The sequence below is a fragment of the Zalophus californianus genome, chromosome 3 (assembly GCF_009762305.2).
Source record: "Zalophus californianus isolate mZalCal1 chromosome 3, mZalCal1.pri.v2, whole genome shotgun sequence".
Lineage (NCBI taxonomy): Eukaryota > Metazoa > Chordata > Mammalia > Carnivora > Otariidae > Zalophus > Zalophus californianus.
In genome coordinates, this window is record NC_045597.1 from 65,267,658 (window position 1) to 65,287,350 (window position 19,693).

Here is a 19,693-nt window from a genome sequence, read left to right on the forward strand (position 1 = left end):
GTTTTTTAATACCGTCTGCTTTATACTAAAGTGGTGCATTCTGTGCATTTTGTGAAAGAACAAACTTCTAAAGTTTAGTCTGTTTACCAAAAAGAGAGGCTGAGAAGAGACGAGTATAAACAATAATTCATTTATTAATTACAAATAACCAATAACCTGTTTGTTTTGTTAATACTCCTTTTAAAGAAACGATTTATAATTTATTTTTGAGATCTGATAAAATATCAGTCTGACAAGTCAATTTATAACCAGATGCCTTTTTATAACATGGTAATTTGTTTTTAAATGTTTTATCTATCCCTTTTACTTAATATTAACTTGGACTGCAGTTATAGTTGGTTCATCATTAAGTACTTCTGACATAATTGTTTGAATTGCCCACTTTGGATAATCTTCAAGTTTGGAGGAGTTCAAAACCTATCCTTTTTCTAAATTCCTTAATTTACTATGTAAATAACATATGCTGTGGAAAAGATACAGTTTCAGAAATAGTGAAATAAGTCCATATAAGATTGTCAGCAGTCCTATAAAATCTCTTTGTATCTCTCCACATCTCCATGCCCACTGCTAAATCATAATTAAAGTCAGCATCATCTTCATCTTATTTCTGTAGTAAATTCCTATTTGACCGGTCTTCCTGCTACTATCTTTGCTCCCTTCTGATCTATTTGTCACGTAAGCAAACTGAAATAATCTTTTAAAAACTTCAAAGGAGATTATGCCACTACTTGCTTAAATTTCCCTAAAGCTTCCCATTGTATTTCACATTAAATCTAAACACGTTACCATTGATCTGCAAGGCCCCTTTCTCACTCTCTGACTTCATTATGTGGATCCTCATGCTCTAATCACACCTATTTTCTGGTTTTAAAACAAATTTTTAATTCTTTTTTAGTTTTTAAATTCTTCTTTGTGCTTCAGATACTCATTTCCTGATCTTTTTTCTTTTTTTTTTTTTTAAGATTTTATTTATTTGAGAGAGAGGGAGAGAGCACGAGGGGTGGGAGACACAGGGAGAGGAAAAAGCAGACTCCCTACCAAGCAGGGAACCTAGCACGGGGCTTGATCCTAGGACCCTGAGATCACAACCCAAGCCAAAGACAGGTGCCCAACTATTCAAGCCACCCAGGCGCCCGCCCTGATCTTCTCATAGGCAGTTCCTTCTTGCCATTCATGGCTTAGCTCACACATCATCTCTTCAGAGTCCAGTCCTTCCTTTCTCTTACCTAATGCTGCCCTCTCTGTCACTGACTCACTACAGGACTCTGTTTTGTTTTGTTTTTTTTCCTCCTCCTGATGAGTGCTGTCTGAAATGATCTTACCTGTTTACTTGTGAATGTCTGTTTTCCTGTCTGGACTATCAGCTCCATGGTAGCAGGAATCTAATCCTGTTGTTTTATTTATCTGTATTGTTTATCTTGTTCATTTTCGTTTTACCAGTGCCTGGGACTTTGCTTGGCAAGTGATAGTGTTCTACAGATATTTGTGATTTACATATATAATGCTTACTGATTTGAATCCAGATTTATTCTGAAGTTTCTTTTATTTTGTTTAGTTCAACTCTCTCAATATTTCAGGTGTTTCAAGAGGTATTCCAGGTCTTCTCTGAACCGGCAACAGGATCTGTCTCATTGTCCGCCTCCTCCACAGCTAAAATTACTTGATTTCTTACAAAAAAGGAAGGAAAGAAAAGCAGGTCAACATTATGACCTCAAGATATCCAAAGCAGGAAATGTAAGTATGTGTTTTTTTAAATGAAGCTTATTATTATGCCAAAAGCTCTGCTCATTTTGAATTTTCAGCATATTAATACTGTTTCTAATTTTCAGTGTGTAGATATGTGGAAGCGGAGTCCCTGTAATTTGGCCATACCTTCTGAAGTGGATGTAAGTCAGCTCATGAATTGCACTTATTTTCATATAAAGCTCCTCTAAATTTAACTAGTAGCAGCTTATATTCTGGGAAAACAAAGACTTGTTTTAAAAACAGAGTAATGATTTTTTTTAAATCAATTGCTCATTTTTATAATATTTTAGAATATTCTTTCACATTAACTTGTGTAGGAATATAACACCTTAATACATCTATGTATTACTTTAAAAGGTCTGTGTTTAAAGTAGGAATAATAAAGAATTTTGAAATATGGAAAAAGATGGTACATTATAACATAATATGTATAAAATATGTTCTTTTTTTATAATATTCCATTATAATTTCCTGATAACACTTCTTTTTTCAAATCAGTGACCAAGATTAGGAACTTTGTGTTATTCTCTGCTAATCCATAATATTCATGAGCTATAAATGATCAAAAACATGAAAGAGATCTTTTGATGACTAGTCCCATATTTCTTTTACTTTCCTATTCCTCCTGTGTTCCTTTTTGTTTTTCACTCAACTCTGGCCAGTTATTTTAACGGATGTTTGCTTTTCTTCCGCATCCTTCTTAGGCTAGCACATGTACTATTCTTATTTTCTGAGATTAAGAGAAAAATTTCTGAAAAGCACAAAGCCAAACCATCAGAAGTATACTATGTATATGACTAAAGGAAATATAAGCCACATTATTTTTTATAACTTAATGTGTTTCTGGAGGAATGCAGCTTGAGAAGAGATGTTAGTGTAAATATTAAAGGGTGGGATTTAGCTTTGGAGGGTAGACTGGATATCTAAAGCAGTGCTTCTCAAACTTTAACGTACATCCTAATCACCTTGGCTTATTTGTAAGATGCAGATTCTAATTCAGCAAGTCTGGGCTAGAACCGGAGCTGCTGCAGTTTTGCCAGGCTCTCAGGTTGCATGGTACTGGGGTCCACAGCCTACATTTGAGTAGCAAAACGCTAATACAAAGTTTCTCAGTCTGAATTGAGCAGAAGAATCATCCAGAATACCAGATAAAGGTAGATTTCAGGCCCCACTTTAGACCTTCTAATTTAGTCAGATCTCCAGGGAAAGGACATGGAAATCTGAATTTTTATCAGTTTCCCAGGTGAGTCTGATTTATCTTAAGGTCATGGTTACCAGGAAGATGAGACAATTTGATTCACACAGACCAGTAGGTGATAATACAGAATGTATGGTCCATGTCCAATTAGAAAAGGGAAAAGGTTCACAAAAATTTTATCAACTTTATATAACTTCCCTAGTCTTCCTCCAGTTTTGTCCCAACTGTCCATTAAAACCCAGCCATAGGGGGCATCTGGGTGGCCCAGTTGGTTAAGCGTCTGCCTTCAGCTCAGGTCATGATCCTGGGGTCCTGGAATGGAGCCCCACGTCGGGCTCCCTGCTCAGTGGGGAGCCATTTTCTCTCTTTCTCTGTCTCTCAAATAATCTTTAGAAAAAAAAAGTGGTTTAAAAACTCAGCCGAAGGAAAAGATCTTGGTCCTGATTATATCTGTATCATTCCAGCTTTCCTAAAGGATAAATGTAATGTCAGTTTATGGGATAAAAAGAAAAGGCATTGTCCAAAAAAGCAGCCGTGTTTATTACACCTATTTAATGACAAAAGAGATTCTAATTGTGTTTTTAAAACCAATTGGTCGAATTACTGTATCAGGAGAGTTTTAAATTAAGCATAAATAGTTGGTGATATTAGCAATTCAAGAATTTTTGTGCTTGAAACTGTATTATAAATTACTTAGGTTTTTCTCTTTGGTCACAATACTGATTCCATTACATCTCCTGTCCCTTGATTTGATTGCTTAGGTGGAGAAATACGCTAAAGTGGAAAAGTCCATCAAATCTGATGACTCACAACCAACAGTCTGGCCAGCCCATGTAAGTTCATCATTGTAGTCTTCTTTCTGATGAGGCTGTTTCTGAATTTATTAAACATAAAGTGCCTTTACTTTAGGATTTTTTTTTTTTTTAATTTAAAGGACATTCTGGGGATTTAGTGAATTAAAGGAAAGAACAGTTGTTTTGTTTTTCATAAAGTATGGTTTCCATTTTAAAGGGCAGTTGTAATATATAACTGCATGTTTATTTCTGTTTCAGTTGCATATTGGTAGTTCTGATTTGTTTTCTGTTTCTAATTAGTTATTCTAAGGGTGATTTTAAATGTTCTGTATAATTTTCCTAAGTACAGTAATATTTTTTATATGTGACAAATAGATCTGTCTTCAAGTTTTAACCCTTTAATATTTAGTATTTGCATTCTATATGTTCAGTATATGCAATTCTGCCATATTTCACTTGGGCTTGGTTAACTACCCCATTGGACTCTCATTCTTAAAGTGCTATGTAAAAAAGAATCCTGGGCTTTATTCTCTTTGATGGTCTTAAACAGGTCTGCAGTCAAAATGTGATGTGTCTTCATATTGCCAGATATAAGTTAGTGTGTCGTTTATTTTGTTAACTTTGATTATGTATTTACTGAAGAAGGTATTTATCTGGGACACTCTTTTTCAGGATGTAAAAGATGATTATGTATTTGAATGTGAAGCTGGTAATCAGTATCAGAAAACAAAGCTGACCATTTTGCAGTCACTTGGTGATCCACTTTACTATGGTAAAATACAGCCATGTAAAGAAGATGAAGAAAATGACAGCCAGGTGTCTCCATCCCAGTGAGTTCTGTTAAATACATGTAATTGACAAAATTAGGCATCAGAATTTATCTAGCATCTACTGATGAACCATTAATGAGTAAAAACTTCCCTTTGGGGGTTCATTTGTTATTTAAGTACTCCAATTAGATTTGTCAGTGGACAAAAGTAAACCTAAATTACAATAACCATGTTGTCCAAGAGTTACTTAAAATATTATCTTTTTAAAAACCTATGGTATATTTTCATACTTGCTTTAAAGGATATAATCCTCTTGTTATATTTATGAGTTGACACTTGTGACTTCAACCTGTGAGCAGGAAGTTGAAGTGTTTCTGAGAAGTAGTTTGTTTCAATGGGTAGCAAGTTTAGAATAAACGAAGAAGCTGTTAAATGTACTTGGTATTGCAGCACTGCATGTAAGGACAAAGACTCAGTGCTTAATGTAGTTATTGGCTCTAAAAAAAAAATACACATATTTGATCTAAAACTTACGGACTACGTATATTTAGTACAAGGTAACAGTATTTAGTTTTGTTTTTATTGTTAGATTATTTTGTTTTTCAATCAAGTTGATGCTGTTTCAAAAAGAAGAGACTACAAAGAAGAGCTCAACAGAAAAAAGGCAGGGGCCAGGCCTATGTTAAATTATTTATATAAAGTTTTTACTTAACACAAGATGCTAATTGCAACTATAGCAGAAATGGATTTTAAAGAACAACCTCACCAGTATCTAAGTAAAAGTCAATGGGAAGAAATAGTTTCAGTCAAAGAATCATTTGGTAATTTTTTCACATTAGCAGTTTCTGTTGTTGAATACTACATAGATCAGATGTTTCGATTACCTATGTTTTTAAACATCTCCCCCTTTAAGACGTACATTGATCATTTTAAATTATGAACTTTTCTCAGGCACAAGGAGATATGTTCTTTTTCTCGTTTAAAAAAAAATTAGTTCAGGGGTGCCTGGGTGGCTTAGTCATTAGGCGTCTTCCTTTGGCTCAGGTCATGATCCCAGGATACTGGGATCGAGCCCTGCATCGGGCTCCCTGCTCCGCAGGAAGCCTGCTTCTCCCTCTCCCGCTTCCCCTGCTTGTGTTCCCTCTCGCTGTGTGTCTCTGTCAAATAAAATAAATAAATTCTTTAAAAAAGAACAAATCAGTTCAAAAGCCAACTGATTAGATCTAACAAGAAGAGAATTGAATTTTTTGCCTTTACATCAGGGAGTTGCTGCAAAAATACCGCATGATTTGTTACTTCCAGTCATTCCTCCATATTCATAAATTACTTGAGTTAATAACTATGAAGTTAAAGTTTGAGCTGCATTAACCAAGTTTTTTCTTTTTTTTACATTTTATATTTCAGCTCCTCCACAGATGATCATTCAAATTGGTAATTAAAAAATAAACAAACTCACTATTTTAATCTGTTTAAGAAATCATATAAATGTCAAATTCTTTAAAAAGACTTGTTAAAGACATTTTATTGAATTGGCAATAAACTACCTTGTCTAAAATATATTCTAAGGTCTGCTGTGTAGACATTAATGACTTCAAAAATCAAACGTTAAAGTGAGAGGAAGGCCAAAGGCCTTGCACACAGTAATTCAGTGAATTTTGCTGTAGGGCAGACACTTGCAAGGATGTATAGCACTTGGTAACTTTGAGCCCAGATTTTGTTTTGATACATAAGTTTTATGCCAAAATACATCTCCCTTAAATGAGCCAAATTATTCACAGGATATTTATAATGCATGCAAAACTTGGTCATTGCTTCATAAGCTTAAATGTATGTAAAAAAAATGTTTTGTAGTATCTTTGTAGTTTGACTCATTTTATAAAACTGCAGTCACTAAAATATGGAAGCCTTCAAAAGTAATCCCAGAGCTCCTTAAGACAACTCTTAACATAATACTTTTCTCTCTTTTAAACATACTAGGTTTATTATTGGATCAAAGACTGATGCTGAGAGGTAAAAATATTTGTGTCTTTTCTTTAATCTGGATGGATATGAAAAACTTCACTTTTATAGGACAGAGTACTCCACTAAGAGTCACAATTTTGATTTTATTTTGTACCTTAGATATTACTAGAATTTTTTATAGAATTAGGAAAATAACAGAGGCATATTTAAAATACAGTGTATTTTAAATAAGAAAGCATAGATATATCTATGGTAGCTAAGGAAAGTAATTTCTAAGTAGTACTTTAATCAGAATGTGAGTGAAAGTGGGTAATTTCTTTGGCTGCTTATTGGTTAAATAATCCCTGTACTTTCTGTATTAAAAGGAAGATACTGTATGTTTATCTTTAGATTGTTTATTAGCAAAATGTTTTGAGCATTAGCTTGTAATTAAAAAGATTAGAAGAGTGTAAATTTGGTACAAACTTAAATTACCTAGTTTGAATTTTTGTGTTAATTTTGATGGAAATTCTTTTATTAACAGTTAGCTATTATTTACTTCCTATAAATTTTGTGTTTAGAACAGTTAGCTAATCCTTACCCATTTACTCCTAATATTCCAGGGTAGTCAATCAATACCAGGAATTGGTCCAGAATGAAGCCAAATGCCCAGTCAAAATGTCACACAGCTCCAGTGGCTCAGCCAGCTTGAGTCAGCTTTCTCCAGGGAAAGAAACAGAAGTATGTTTGATTACTTTTTTATGCCTAGTTGTTTCTCAGGGAATCTAAGAAATGTTTAAGACTGTTTTTTGAGGGATGGGGGTATTGTGTAGTGTTTAACTTCCTGTAAACTTTCAAGTATACACAGAGGTAGAAAAGTATAATGAACAGCTGTGTATACTAATCACCTGGTTTCAACAATTTACTCTTTTCCCTGGAAAGATTTAAGAGTGGAAGCTTTGCCTTCAGTTTACCTTTCTGCTCTTCTCCTTCAAAGTTTTTCCCCATGCTATTACTTAGAAATCTTTCCTTCATTCTTTATATATATACTGTAATTTGTTTCATGGATCTTCTTATGTGAAATTGTATTTTTTTGTAACATCTTTCACACCCACCCTATAACACACTATAAAACTTGCAGAGTTTTAAAGTGTGTGTTGTCATCTAGAAGCTATAGTGGTATTAATTTAGGAGTTTCTGATTTGAGCTTAATTTTAACAAGTATATTTAATGTCCCTGTCTCTTAGCAGCCCGAGACTGTGTCAGTTCAGTCATCAGTATTGGGAAAGGGAGTAAAACATCGACCTCCACCCATCAAACTTCCCTCAAGCTCAGGAAGTAGTTCTTCAGGTATTACATTCTTTGATTTCTGTCATCTGGAGTAAAACACATCATACAGTTATAATCTGTTTTTAAAACTATACTTATGACTTAATTCACAGAATTTTGAGTTATAAGTGTAGGAAATAACTTTTATATTCTTCTAGGTAACTATTTTACACCACAGCAGGCCAGCAGCTTTCTTAAATCTCCAACTCCTCCTCCTGCTTCCAAGCCACCAAGTCTTTCTCGGAAGTCATCTGTGGATCTCAATCAAGTTAGCATGCTTTCTCCAGCTGCCCTGTCACCTGCCAGCTCATCACAAAGTGAGTTATAACTTAAAATTCTTCATTAGCTTTTTGCATTAGTGTTTCTTTAAAAAGCTATTTTTTTTTTGACCAGTGAAATATTGAAATCTGAATGTACTATGTACCCAAAATGTATAAGTTTTGAGAAGCTTCAGGCGAATCTCTTGTTAATTGTATGTATTATGTGTTTATTGTAATTGTATTTGTTTTTCTGTATCTGTGTATGCACTGTGTGTATACCTTATAGATTTACAACCTACACATCTCCTTAAAAAAATAATCTGTTAAATGTGGCAATAAGATTCCAAAATATTTTTTATTCCAGTGTTCCCTAGGATCATGTTACATTTTATGTAAACTTATGTAGCTGATAAGAAAAACAAGTCATAAGAGTTGTTGCTGCAGTCCTATTTTTGTATATGTAAGAAACCAGCTAGTTCCAAGGTGGTGATAAACTGAAAGCCGATTTTTCAAAAACACTCCTACACTCTTAAAAATTGTAATCAGTTGCTAAAATGTGTTAATAATCATAAGGCATTATTCTGAAAATATTAAAATGTAATTTTTACTAAATACTTTTTTTTTTTAACATCAAGAAAACTTATGCAAGAATTCTAGCATTCAAATGGGAGAATTTCTTCAAATTAGAGTTTTCTGAGATATTTAGGTATCAATTTGCAAAAAAGCATTCCAGTTTTTTAGATTTTTTTATAGATAACTAAAGTGTGCTTGAAAGTTTTAGTACACTGCACAGTGATAGGGTGGTCTTCGCCTTAGATATAAACATCTTCATCTTGATAGCTCAAAAGGTGTAATTTTTCTGCCTTCTTGTTTTGCACAAAGAAAAATTTATAAATTTCCTGGAAGTCTTATTCACACTTCTTATGTTGTGGGTATGGATTATGTTAATCTACTGCACACAGTTGTTACTTTAAGTAAGGGTTGAGTGACAGCTTCTGGACATTCACATTTCTTTCCTTTCTTTCTGCAGGACATGAAAGCTAAAAAAGAAAACACCTCAAGAGCTTTTGGTTTTATTTTTTTGGTTTTTGTTTTTTGTTTTTGTTTTTTTTTTAAAAAGTTGATAAACTGTGCATACTTCATTCACAACAGATTTTCTATACATTCTTACATTTAAACAGAAGTACACAGTTACTGTTAAAGATGCAGTATTATCTATCAAATATTTGCTTTATTATTGTGTTCTGTAAATTTGTTTGTCAGGATAAACTTGATGTGTTAGGAATTAAACATGTACATTTAGGTGCCAAATATGATTGTTAACCATATGTAATTAAATATGTTCAGAATTTATCTCAGACTGTTACAGAAAATAAGCAATATTTTTAAATGAAGTTCTAAATTAGTGAAATCGTAAATAACAAAAATTAATTTGAATTCCTCTTAAACTCTTTAGGCCAAAGGTAGCATGTAAGAAATTAACTTTTAAATGGGTATTGTGGTAGTATACAAATGTATATTTTTACTGTTACTGTAATAGCATCTCTGATGGAATTTTTAGGTGATATACTGCATCCTTAATTGTAATTGAGTGTAGCAACACTCATGTATCATGTGTAGAAATTAACACTTGCAGTTAACTGCTTAAAAAAAAACTGGAACAAATTGTCAGTGCTAAGTAAGATTCCATTAACCTTATTTTAAAAAGGACTGGCCATTTATAACAAACTAGCAATTTTTATTTTTCTCAATGAGCAGGATCTGGAACTCCTAAGCCATCTACTCCTACACCAACCCCTTCATCGACCCCACACCCTCCTGATGCTCAGAGCTCAACTCCTATTACCCCTTCAGCCACCCTTACTCCCCAAGATTCAGGCTTCACCCCTCAGCCCACTTTGTTAACTCAGTTTGCTCAGCAGCAAAGGTCTCTGAGCCAGGCAATGCCTGTAACGACCATTCCTCTTTCCACCATGGTAACATCCATAACTACAGGAACCACGGCCACCCAGGTCATGGCAAACTCTGCTGGACTTAACTTCATCAATGTAGTGGGCTCTGTTTGGTAAGTTTGCATTGATGCCCTGATTTTGTTTCTTTGTGTGTGTGTTTTTGTTTTTGTTTTTAAGATATTTTCATTGATCTAAAATTCTTGTGAAATTAATAAATTGCGTATTTCTGAAACTGAAAAAAAATAGTTTAGATATGGATAGAAACTATCTCAACAAGGATGTTTTAATTTTAGGTAATTAGGTATTATATGCACTAACCTGATACTACTTCACATTGACAGCAGTGTAGATTTTCTTGTTTATCCTCAGCATTACTATATTTTAATCCCTTGATTAATGCTTTTACTCTTTCAAATTATATTTTAAACCTTGATAAGTATACAGTACTTAATTTTAGATAATCTTAGATTCTGTTACTCTCTAGCATAAAAATGAAACAGAGCCCCAAAACTGATGTTTAAGACCAAAATACCTAATTGTTTGTTTAGTAGCTTGTTTTTTAATCCTAGGAATTATTATGTGACTGAAATTTTCTTTTGTAGTGCAAGTTTAATGCTTTGTCTTATTCTCCTGCAGTGGAGCTCAGGCTTTGATGAGTGGTTCAAACCCTATGCTGGGCTGTAACACTGGTGCCATAACTCCTGCAGGAATAAACCTGAGTGGCCTTCTACCCTCAGGCGGTCTGCTACCAAATGCATTGCCCGGTGCAATGCAGGCAGCTTCTCAAGCAGGTCAGAATATTGGAAATAATAACCTCTAAAAAATTAAAGTACATGCTAATATAAAAATGTCATTTTAAGCATATTATATACACTTAATGTCCTTATTTCTTGAAGCATTGTGTCGCAGGTATTACATTTAAAAAGCCCTGGAAGTCCTGATATTTAAATTAAAAACCATTTAGCAATTCAGTGAAGAAACTTGGTAAGTTTCTGCAACTTATGTCTGCCTTCCAAACATAATAAATTAATTTTGATAACCTTATTGTCAGGGTAGTCCTCCTTTTCCAGGTAAAAGAAATACATTTTGGAAACATAGATTGTATGAGAAAGGCAACATAGAATGGCAATAAAAAGCCTAGACTTTGGAGCCACACTCGCAGTTGTGCAACTTACTGAATAGTGTAATCATGGGAAAGTCACCTCACTTTCCTTGTCAATAAAATGGGGGAAAATAATGCTTTGCCTCATAGTTGTGAAGGTTAAATAAGTAAATATGATGTGCTTTAAATTGCCTGAGACATAAGCATTCAAAAACATTTGCCGTCTTCATCATAAACAGTGATAGTTCCAGTGCAGTAGTAATTACTATTACATGTACTGGAAAACAATTCTAACAACTTACTCTATTTTTTAATGTTGTTTAAAATAATGTTTTGTAATATCTTGGAATAATCCAATTTCTTACTGCTGAGAAAAAACTTAGGAGAAACAAACTTGACATAGTAAGAAAAATGTATCAAAAAATTTGAGTTATGAGAAGTCAAACCCAAAGAGTATAATTTAATTAAACAGGTAACATATTGCTGTGATTTCGTAATTCTAGCTGATGATCTCATTTTAATGTTCATAAACGTTAATGGCAGAAGCTCTGGAGATGGAATCAAGTGTTGAATTTAGGATGCTTATATTTACCAATTAGTTATATGTGGCTCCAGATGTTCACTGGGGGGCCTAAAAGAAGTCACTTAATTTTTCTCCCTTGGCCTCAGTTTCATCTGTTCTAAAGTGGGAGTAAAAATATCTAACTTTAGATGGTACTCAGGAGACATTAATGAAGTGATTTGAAAGTGCCTTTGATAAGCCATAAGCATTAGATAGATGTCATTCATTTTTAAAGGAAGTTATGGGGGTGCCTGGGTGGCTCAATTGGTTAAGTGTCTGCCTTTGGCTCAGGTCATGATCTCAGGGAGGGTCCTGGGATCAAGCCCTACGTTGGACTCCATGCTCAGTGGGGAATCTGCTTATCCCCTCTGCCCCCCAGCCTCCTGCTCTCTCTCTCAAATAAATAAAATCTTCAAAAATAAATAAATAGAAGAAGTTATGTCATATCTTTTCATGAGAATTTTTCCTGATGAGTAATATCAATACTGTAATATTTTAATGTGATTATGCTTTGATACCATCACCTATGAATGTTCTGCCTTTTATCTTTTTTTAGTTCAATTATCTGAGAGGACTAGGTACATTTTAATTAATGTTCAAATTGGTATATTTCGTTGGCAGAATATGCACATACTTTGAGACCGTGGCCTACAAACTACAAGAATGGTTATATTTTTAAAGGTTTGTTTAAAAAAAAAAAAAAAAGACAACGAAGAGGAAGAATATGCCACAGAGGCCATATGTGGCCCACAGGGCCTACTGAAAAAGTTTGCCAACCCGTGCTTTATGTGCTCTGTGTTGCATCACATATTTTTGGGACTAAGTTCAGGATTAACAGCATTGTTTCCTGACTTTCAGTTTTGACAAAATTCAGTGTTCTTTAACATTGTTAATATTACCATTTGTACTTGAAAAAATAGCAAACAGCACAGGGGTTCTCGGAGATAGGATTATTATTGTATACTACTTAGCACTGAGAAATTTAAGTAGATGTCAATCCCTGAAATGTATTTGCACAACAGTGACAGTTTTATTATATTCATGGTGTCTGCATACTTCCTGATTACTTTCTCTAGCCAAAAGTCAAAATAGTGGTAAAAGACGTTATCATTTCTGAAATAATAGAATACGGGCATACCTTGCTTTATTGCACTTGAAAGATTCTGCATGTTCTCTTACAAATTGAAGGTTTGTGGCAATCCTGCATAAAACAAGGCTGTTGATGCCATTTTGCCATAGCTCATTTCATATCTCTGGATCACATTTTGGTAATTCTTGCAGTATTTCATATATTTTCATTATTATTTGTTGTAGTCCTCTATGATCAGTGATTGTGACTCATTGAAAACTCAGTTAATGTATTTTTTAACAAAATATTTTAATTAAGGTTTGTACATTATATTTTTAGACATAATGCTATTGCACATGTAATAGACTACAGTGTAGTGTAAACATACATTCACTGGGAAATCAAAATTCATTTGACTTGCTTTATTGCAATACTCACTTTATTGTAGTGGTCTGGAATTGAACCCACAATATCTGAGGTATGCCTATAAAATGTACGTCTGGTGCTCCACATCTTTGAATAAGATCTTAGTGTTAATAGGTATTGATGAATTTTTTTGTTTGTGTTTTATCTTAAAAGTACAGAAAAAATAACCACATCTATGCAGAAAGTACTTAAAATGTATTTATACGTACTAAAGTATAAAATATTTTGAAGTGTAATAAAATTTAATTTCCTCTTTTAACCATGAGTTTTATTTAACAGGTGTTCCATTTGGTTTAAAAAATACTTCAAATCTCAGGCCCTTAAATCTACTCCAGGTAAATGTGATTGTATTGCTTTTGATTGAAGTTTTTATGTTTGTTATCTTTTTTAATGATGTATATCTGATCATATAAGCATTTGAAATGTTGAAATCTGTTCGAAATCTTCTAAGGGTGTGGTTAATTAATGCTTTCTTTGTATGATCACGTGGGAAGTGGATAAAGAGAAAGAGTGTGTATCCTACATACCGCTCTCATTGGCTCCAGCACTCTGCGTAATCAAGCACTAGCTGTTCCAATGGGGAGAATTGACAACTACCAAGAACTACACTTGCTTACAATAGCAGTAATAGATATACTTAGAAAATAATTCCTTTCAACAGGAATTTTATGTATGTATCATATGTATTACTGTTTGCTTGAAGAAAGATTTTAAAAATAGGTAGGTGTTCTTTTCCTAAGCAGAATGATTTCTTAGCACAATGCCAGGCTCCAGTCATTCATTAAATGTTCGTCAGATTACAGTTTGTGTCTAATTATGAGTCTTTACTTACATGTTATCAATGTTAGCATATAAAAAGATTGAAAGTGGAGAATTTAATACACATTGTGAACTTAAAATATTCTGGATGTTACGCTAGGTCCTTTAAGGATGAGGTCCAGTATAAAGCTACCAGTTTGGAAAATGGGTGGGATTGTCTACAGAGAACCTTTAGAAAAGGTAGACATGAATGTGTGGACACAAAATGGCAGAGCTTTGGATTATTAGGAAATAACAGTACCAGACGGGTGCCTGGGTGGCTCAGTCGGTTAAGCATCTGCCTTCGGCTCAGGTCATGATCCCTGAGGTCATGATCAGGGTGCAGGGATCAAGCCCCAGGTCGGGCTCTGATCATCGGGGGAGCCTGTTTCTCCCTTCTGCCTGCTGCTCTCCCTGCTTGTGCCCGCTCTCTCTCTGCCAAATAAGTAAAATTAAAAAAACAAAAACAAAAAACAGTACCAGACAGATCAACTCAACCTGGTTTTCAGGAATAACAAATCAGGAAATGTATTTTAAGCCAAAACTTAAAAAACATTTCTTACACAAGATGCAAACAATGTCTATATTTACAGAATGTAATGGCAGAACAGTCCACTTGTAATATGGACAGACCACAGATCACATTGGTTTATTTAACCAACTTCCTTCCATACTGGTGTTGGAAAGGAGTGGAATTCCTTAATAGCACTAATCATAAGGAGTAAGGCTACTTTATAAGTTAATTATATTTTGCTGCATTTATTATCTTAACTGATTGAGGAAGGAACAGTTGGCCTATACTAAGTCCAGATTTACCTAACAATGAGGTTTATAGATACTGATCTGAGGACACCTTTTTTTTTTTTGGCTGTGCAGACCTGAGAGGTCTGTAGTTGGGTATTTATTTGCTTGGACTTTCTCTTAAGGACTTCAAGGTGCTTGTACAGTAGTCCCCCATTATCTGCAGTAGATATATTTTCAAGACCCCCAGTGGGTGCCTAAAACATGGATAGTACCAAAACACTGTATATACTGTTTTTTTTTCCTCTATATACATACTGTTAACCTTAAAAATAAAACTCAGTTATTTTACCAGCAAAATTGGCTTATTTGGGAATAACAGAATTGCAATTTGGGCCAAGCAAGCTATGACAAAACCATAGGCAAGTTCAACAAAAGAGAGGAATGTTATTTTATGATGAAGGAGGAGGAAAGTGGAGAGGGTCGTTTTGAGTGAAGTCCATTGGAGAAAAGCAAGAGTTCAGGCTGACGACAGCTTCTTGGTGGCTGAGTTTCAGGAGTGGTCGATTTCTTGTTGGAGATGCAGTGTACATCTTTCCCTGCTGGGGCCTGTCACTAACGATTTTTTCCTATTGAGGATTCTTTTGCTGGGATCTGTAATTGACAGTCTTCCTATAATTGACATTGAGCTTCCAGACTCTAGTTAGTCGTCTCTTTATTTTCACAATACCTACAATGAAGTTTAATTTGTAAATTAGACTCAGTAAGAGATTAACAATAATTAATAAAATTGAACAGTGGTAACAGGTACACTATAATAAAAGTTAAGTAAATATGGTCTCTCAAAGTCAGTACAGGGTGCTGTATTTACTCTTCTTATAATGTGAGATGATAAAATGCTTAGGTGATGAGATGAAGTGAGGTGAATGACATAGGTGTTGTATAGTGTTAGGCTACCCTTGACCTGATCATGTGAGGAAGATCATCTGCTTCTGGACTGCTGTTGACTGTAGTAACAAATCAGGGAAAGCAAAACCATGCATGAAGGGAGATTACTAATAGCTTAAACCCCTATAGGATAAGTGGAAAAAACATTTATTTCCTGATGCATTTGAAAACCATAGTTTTAATTTTTAACGGGATTTTCTGGATGCTTTAAAAAGTGGGGTTTTTTTTTTTGTTTGGGGGTTTTTTTGAAGTAATTTAGGTACAGAATGACAGCAGCAAGTAGTACTTCTGAACTAAAAATACGGATATCTAATGTACTTCCATTACAGCTTTGGAATTCCTTACTGTGTTACATAAAAATCCATGCATTTCCGGTTTTTGTTAAAGCTAGAACAAATTAGAGAAGTTTTTTTAATATGTATATCTGATTATCACCAGTTTCTTGTTTATACTTTGTAATGCATTTAATGCTGTTTTATACTGATATGTAAAAAGAATTAAATAAAAGGTAGTGTGTACCATTTGGATAGGTAACTATTAAGCAGAATCATGGATGTTTGAGATTACTTAGATATTTGAGAGCCTGAAGTAATAGCAATTAAAAATTGTTTTTAAGTAGATTTTTTTTTTAAGGGCAGGGATATTGGTTTGGTTTGGTTTGGTTTTTATCCACCTATTTCCTCAATCCACAGAAGAATGCCTGATACATAGTGAATGTTCTAAAAGTGTTTATGGAATAAAGAAATTTAAATAATGTGAAATGAGCTAATTCTTCTTTAATAGCTTCCAGGTGGTTCACTCATTTTTAACACTCTACAGCAGCAACAGCAGCAGCTCTCTCAGTTTACACCACAGCAGCCTCAGCAACCTACAACTTCTAGTCCACAACAGCCAGGGGATCAGGTATGTGCCTTCCAGCCTTCCATTTGCTTTGTATTACAGAATTGTAACTTTTTTTTTTTTATTCCAAGCATATTTGGCATGGTTTTAGTTCAAACAGACAATTCCTGTTCTGCTTTTAGTATCAGTTGTAGTGATAGTTATTGGGTGCCTATTTCAAATTCTTTTTCTCTTCCTATAGCCCATGCATTTTTTTGCCCAGTCTTCATCTTTTTGTTTGCAGTGTTTTGTCTCTGTCGGAATAGAGATGTCCCTATTATCATGAAGCTTAGGGGAAAGGGAAGATAGACACAAATAAATATTTGTATATTGTTAAACAGAATGAAATTGAATAAGAACTGCAGTAAATTAAAGGAGAAGGGGGGCGCCTGGGTGGCTCAGTCGGTTAAGCATCTGCCTTCGGCTCAGGTGATGATCTCAGGGTCCTGGGATCCAGCCCCACGTCAGGCTCCCTGCTCAGTGGGGAGTCTGTTTCTCCCTCTCCCACTCCCACTCTCCCTGCTTGTGCTCTCTGTCTCTGTCAAATAAATAAATTAAATAAATTAAAGGAGAAGGAACTACAAGTTTTTCTGAACCTTTGCTACACTTTGGAATTATCTGGAAACTAAAAATACTGATTCTTGGGTCTCCCCAGAGTTTCTCAGTTCACAAAGATTCCCCAGTTATGTCTTGGTTGGGTAAAGCTCATCCTCTAGTAGATTCTCAGGAAGGGCACATGCAAAACAGTTTTTCTTTATTCTTTAACACATGAAGGATTACTTGGCTGGATATAAAATTGATTTGCACTTTTTTTAAATTGTAAAATACACGTAATACATAATTTGCCATCTTTGGTAAAATACATGTAATATATAATTTGCCATTTTCATCATTTTAAGTGTGCATGTTAAGTATATTTATATTGTTAGACTACCAGTCTCCACAGCATTTCATCTTGCAAAACTGAAACTGTGTACCCATTAAACAGTAATTTCCCTCTCTCACTAACCCTGACAACCATCATTCTCCTTTCTGTTTCTCTGCATTTGACTACTCTAGATAGTGCTTGTCTTTTTGTGACTGATTTACTTCACTTAGCATAATGTCCCCAAAGTTTTTCCATGTTTTAGTGTGTGTCAGAATTTCCTTAGTTTTTAAGGCTGAATAATATTCCATTGTATGTATATACTACATTTTTTTGTTCATTCATCTGTCGGACATTTGGATTGCTTCCATCTTTTGCCTGTGATGAATAATGCTGCTATGAACATGGGTGTACAAACAGCTCTTCAGGTCCCTGCTTTTCAGTTCTTTGGGATAATACCCAGGAGTGGGATTTTTAATTTTTTGAAGGCTCTGCATACTGTTTTCCATATGGCTATACCATTTTACATTCTCCCCAGCAGTGCACAAGGGTTTCCCTAATGATAAATGCTTTTGAACATCTTTTCATATATTTGCTGGTTGTTTATATATCTTCTTTGGAGAAATGTCTACTCAGGTCCTTTTGCCCATTTTTTAAATCAATATCCAGGGAAATCCTCTCAAGATAAATTGTCTTGTAACTTTTGAAATGTTTGACTTATGTTATTTACTAAAATGTTGTTTCAAACACTGTTTTAGGTGGTAGCAAAGGATGTCTTTTTCAGAGTGGAAGTTTTTAGTTTTGATGAAGTCTGGGTTATCAATTTCTTTCTTTTATGTATCATGCCTTATGTGTTGTCTAGGAATGCCTCACCTAGCCCTATGGCCCAAAGATTTTCTCCTTGTTGTCTTCTAACAATTTTATAGCTTTTCATTTACATCTGTGATCCATTTCCAGTTAATTTTTGTATAAAGTGTTAAGACTTAGGGTCAAGGTTTATCGGCAGGGGGCGAAAGGGATCGTTGTTCAGTTGCTACAGCACTAGTTGTTGAAAAAGCCAACCTTAAATCAGTTGAATTACTTTTGCACCTTTGTCAAGATGTATTTCCCTGGCTCTCTGTGTTCTCTGTTCTCTTCCACCTAGCTATGTATCTATCCCTGTGTTGGTACCACACTGTCTTGATTAGTGTAGACTATATAGTAAGTCTTAAAATCAGGCAGTGTGATTCCTCCCATTTTATTTTTCAAAACTGTTTAGCTGTTCTAGATCTTTCTCTTTTCCATCTAAATTTTAGAATCTTCTTGTCTATAGAGGAAAAAAAGAACCATTAGGATTTTTAGAGGAATTGAGTTGAACCTGTAGGTCAGTTTGAAAGTGACTTTACCATCTTTACTATGTGAAATTTCTAGTCCATGAACACTTTGTTACTTTTTTTTTTTTTTAAGATTTTATTGATTTGAGAAAGAGAGCAGGAGAAGGGGGGAGGGTCAGAGGGAGAAGCAGGCTCCCCACCGAGCAGGGAGCCTGATGTGGGACCTGATCCTGGGAATCCAGGATTATGACCTGAGCGGAAGGCAGTCACTTAACCAACTAAGCCACCCAGGTGCCCACTTCGTTACTCTTTTTACAAGACCTAATCTGATGTTGCTATTTTTCCTCCTACCGGGAGGAAAAAAATTTCACCAACTCAGAATTGTTCTTCTTTTTGTACAGTCATGTGTTTTTTTTTTTTATTCAGGGTTCTGAACAAGGTTCAGCCAGTCAAGAACAGGCCTTATCTGCTCAGCACGCTGCTGTTATTAACCTTGCTGGAGTGGGAAGTTTTATGCAATCACAGGCAGCTGGTTGGTATCTTTATACCTTCATATGTTGAATTTACTAAAAGTAACTGATCACATAGGGATCTCAATATTTTAATTATTTCTTTTCCTTCTCTTAGGAGCAGTAACTGAGGAAAAAATATGGTTCTATTTAATGCATGAACTATTAAGTTGGTTGGTGGCCCTGAGATTTTTTTTGTTAATTTGACAGTTGATTAAAAATGTTTTTACCTACATATATTAATAGCAGTTGGGTTTTCCTCACATTACAGTTGGTAAAATTTTATATAGTTATCCAACTTACTAGGAAGCTACCAAAGCTGTTAAATCTTAGTTCTCCGGGGTTATTGAGACTGCATTTTTCTTGATTGCATGTCTTTGGTCTCATTGTGGTAGCTTGCAATTGCATGAAAATCAGGACCTAATCGTCAGCATAACTTTTATAAGCCACTTTTATCATTTGTCAAAAAAAATGGCATTATACTAAATGAC

The 19,693-nt window shown here is 34.5% G+C and overlaps 1 protein-coding gene across 22 annotated transcripts in view; it reads left to right on the forward strand.

Moving 5' to 3' along the window:
• The window catches only part of SUPT20H (SPT20 homolog, SAGA complex component), a 38,602-nt gene that overhangs the window by 16,572 nt on the left and 2,337 nt on the right, over positions 1-19,693 (forward strand). For 12 of the 22 annotated variants that reach the window (XM_027590951.2, XM_027590956.2, XM_027590957.2 and 9 more), the window contains 14 exons: positions 1,578-1,734; positions 1,830-1,886; positions 3,706-3,777; positions 4,411-4,568; positions 5,913-5,939; positions 6,486-6,518; positions 7,073-7,190; positions 7,697-7,799; positions 7,937-8,095; positions 9,797-10,103; positions 10,627-10,781; positions 13,429-13,484; positions 16,420-16,539; positions 19,120-19,225. In XM_027590951.2, the coding sequence (XP_027446752.1) occupies positions 1,578-1,734; positions 1,830-1,886; positions 3,706-3,777; positions 4,411-4,568; positions 5,913-5,939; positions 6,486-6,518; positions 7,073-7,190; positions 7,697-7,799; positions 7,937-8,095; positions 9,797-10,103; positions 10,627-10,781; positions 13,429-13,484; positions 16,420-16,539; positions 19,120-19,225 (1,628 nt within the window). The remainder of the gene's footprint in view (positions 1-1,577; positions 1,735-1,829; positions 1,887-3,705; positions 3,778-4,410; positions 4,569-5,912; positions 5,940-6,485; positions 6,519-7,072; positions 7,191-7,696; positions 7,800-7,936; positions 8,096-9,796; positions 10,104-10,626; positions 10,782-13,428; positions 13,485-16,419; positions 16,540-19,119; positions 19,226-19,693) is intronic. The other 10 variants (XM_027590960.2, XM_027590965.2, XM_027590961.2 and 7 more) reach the window with 5 other exon arrangements.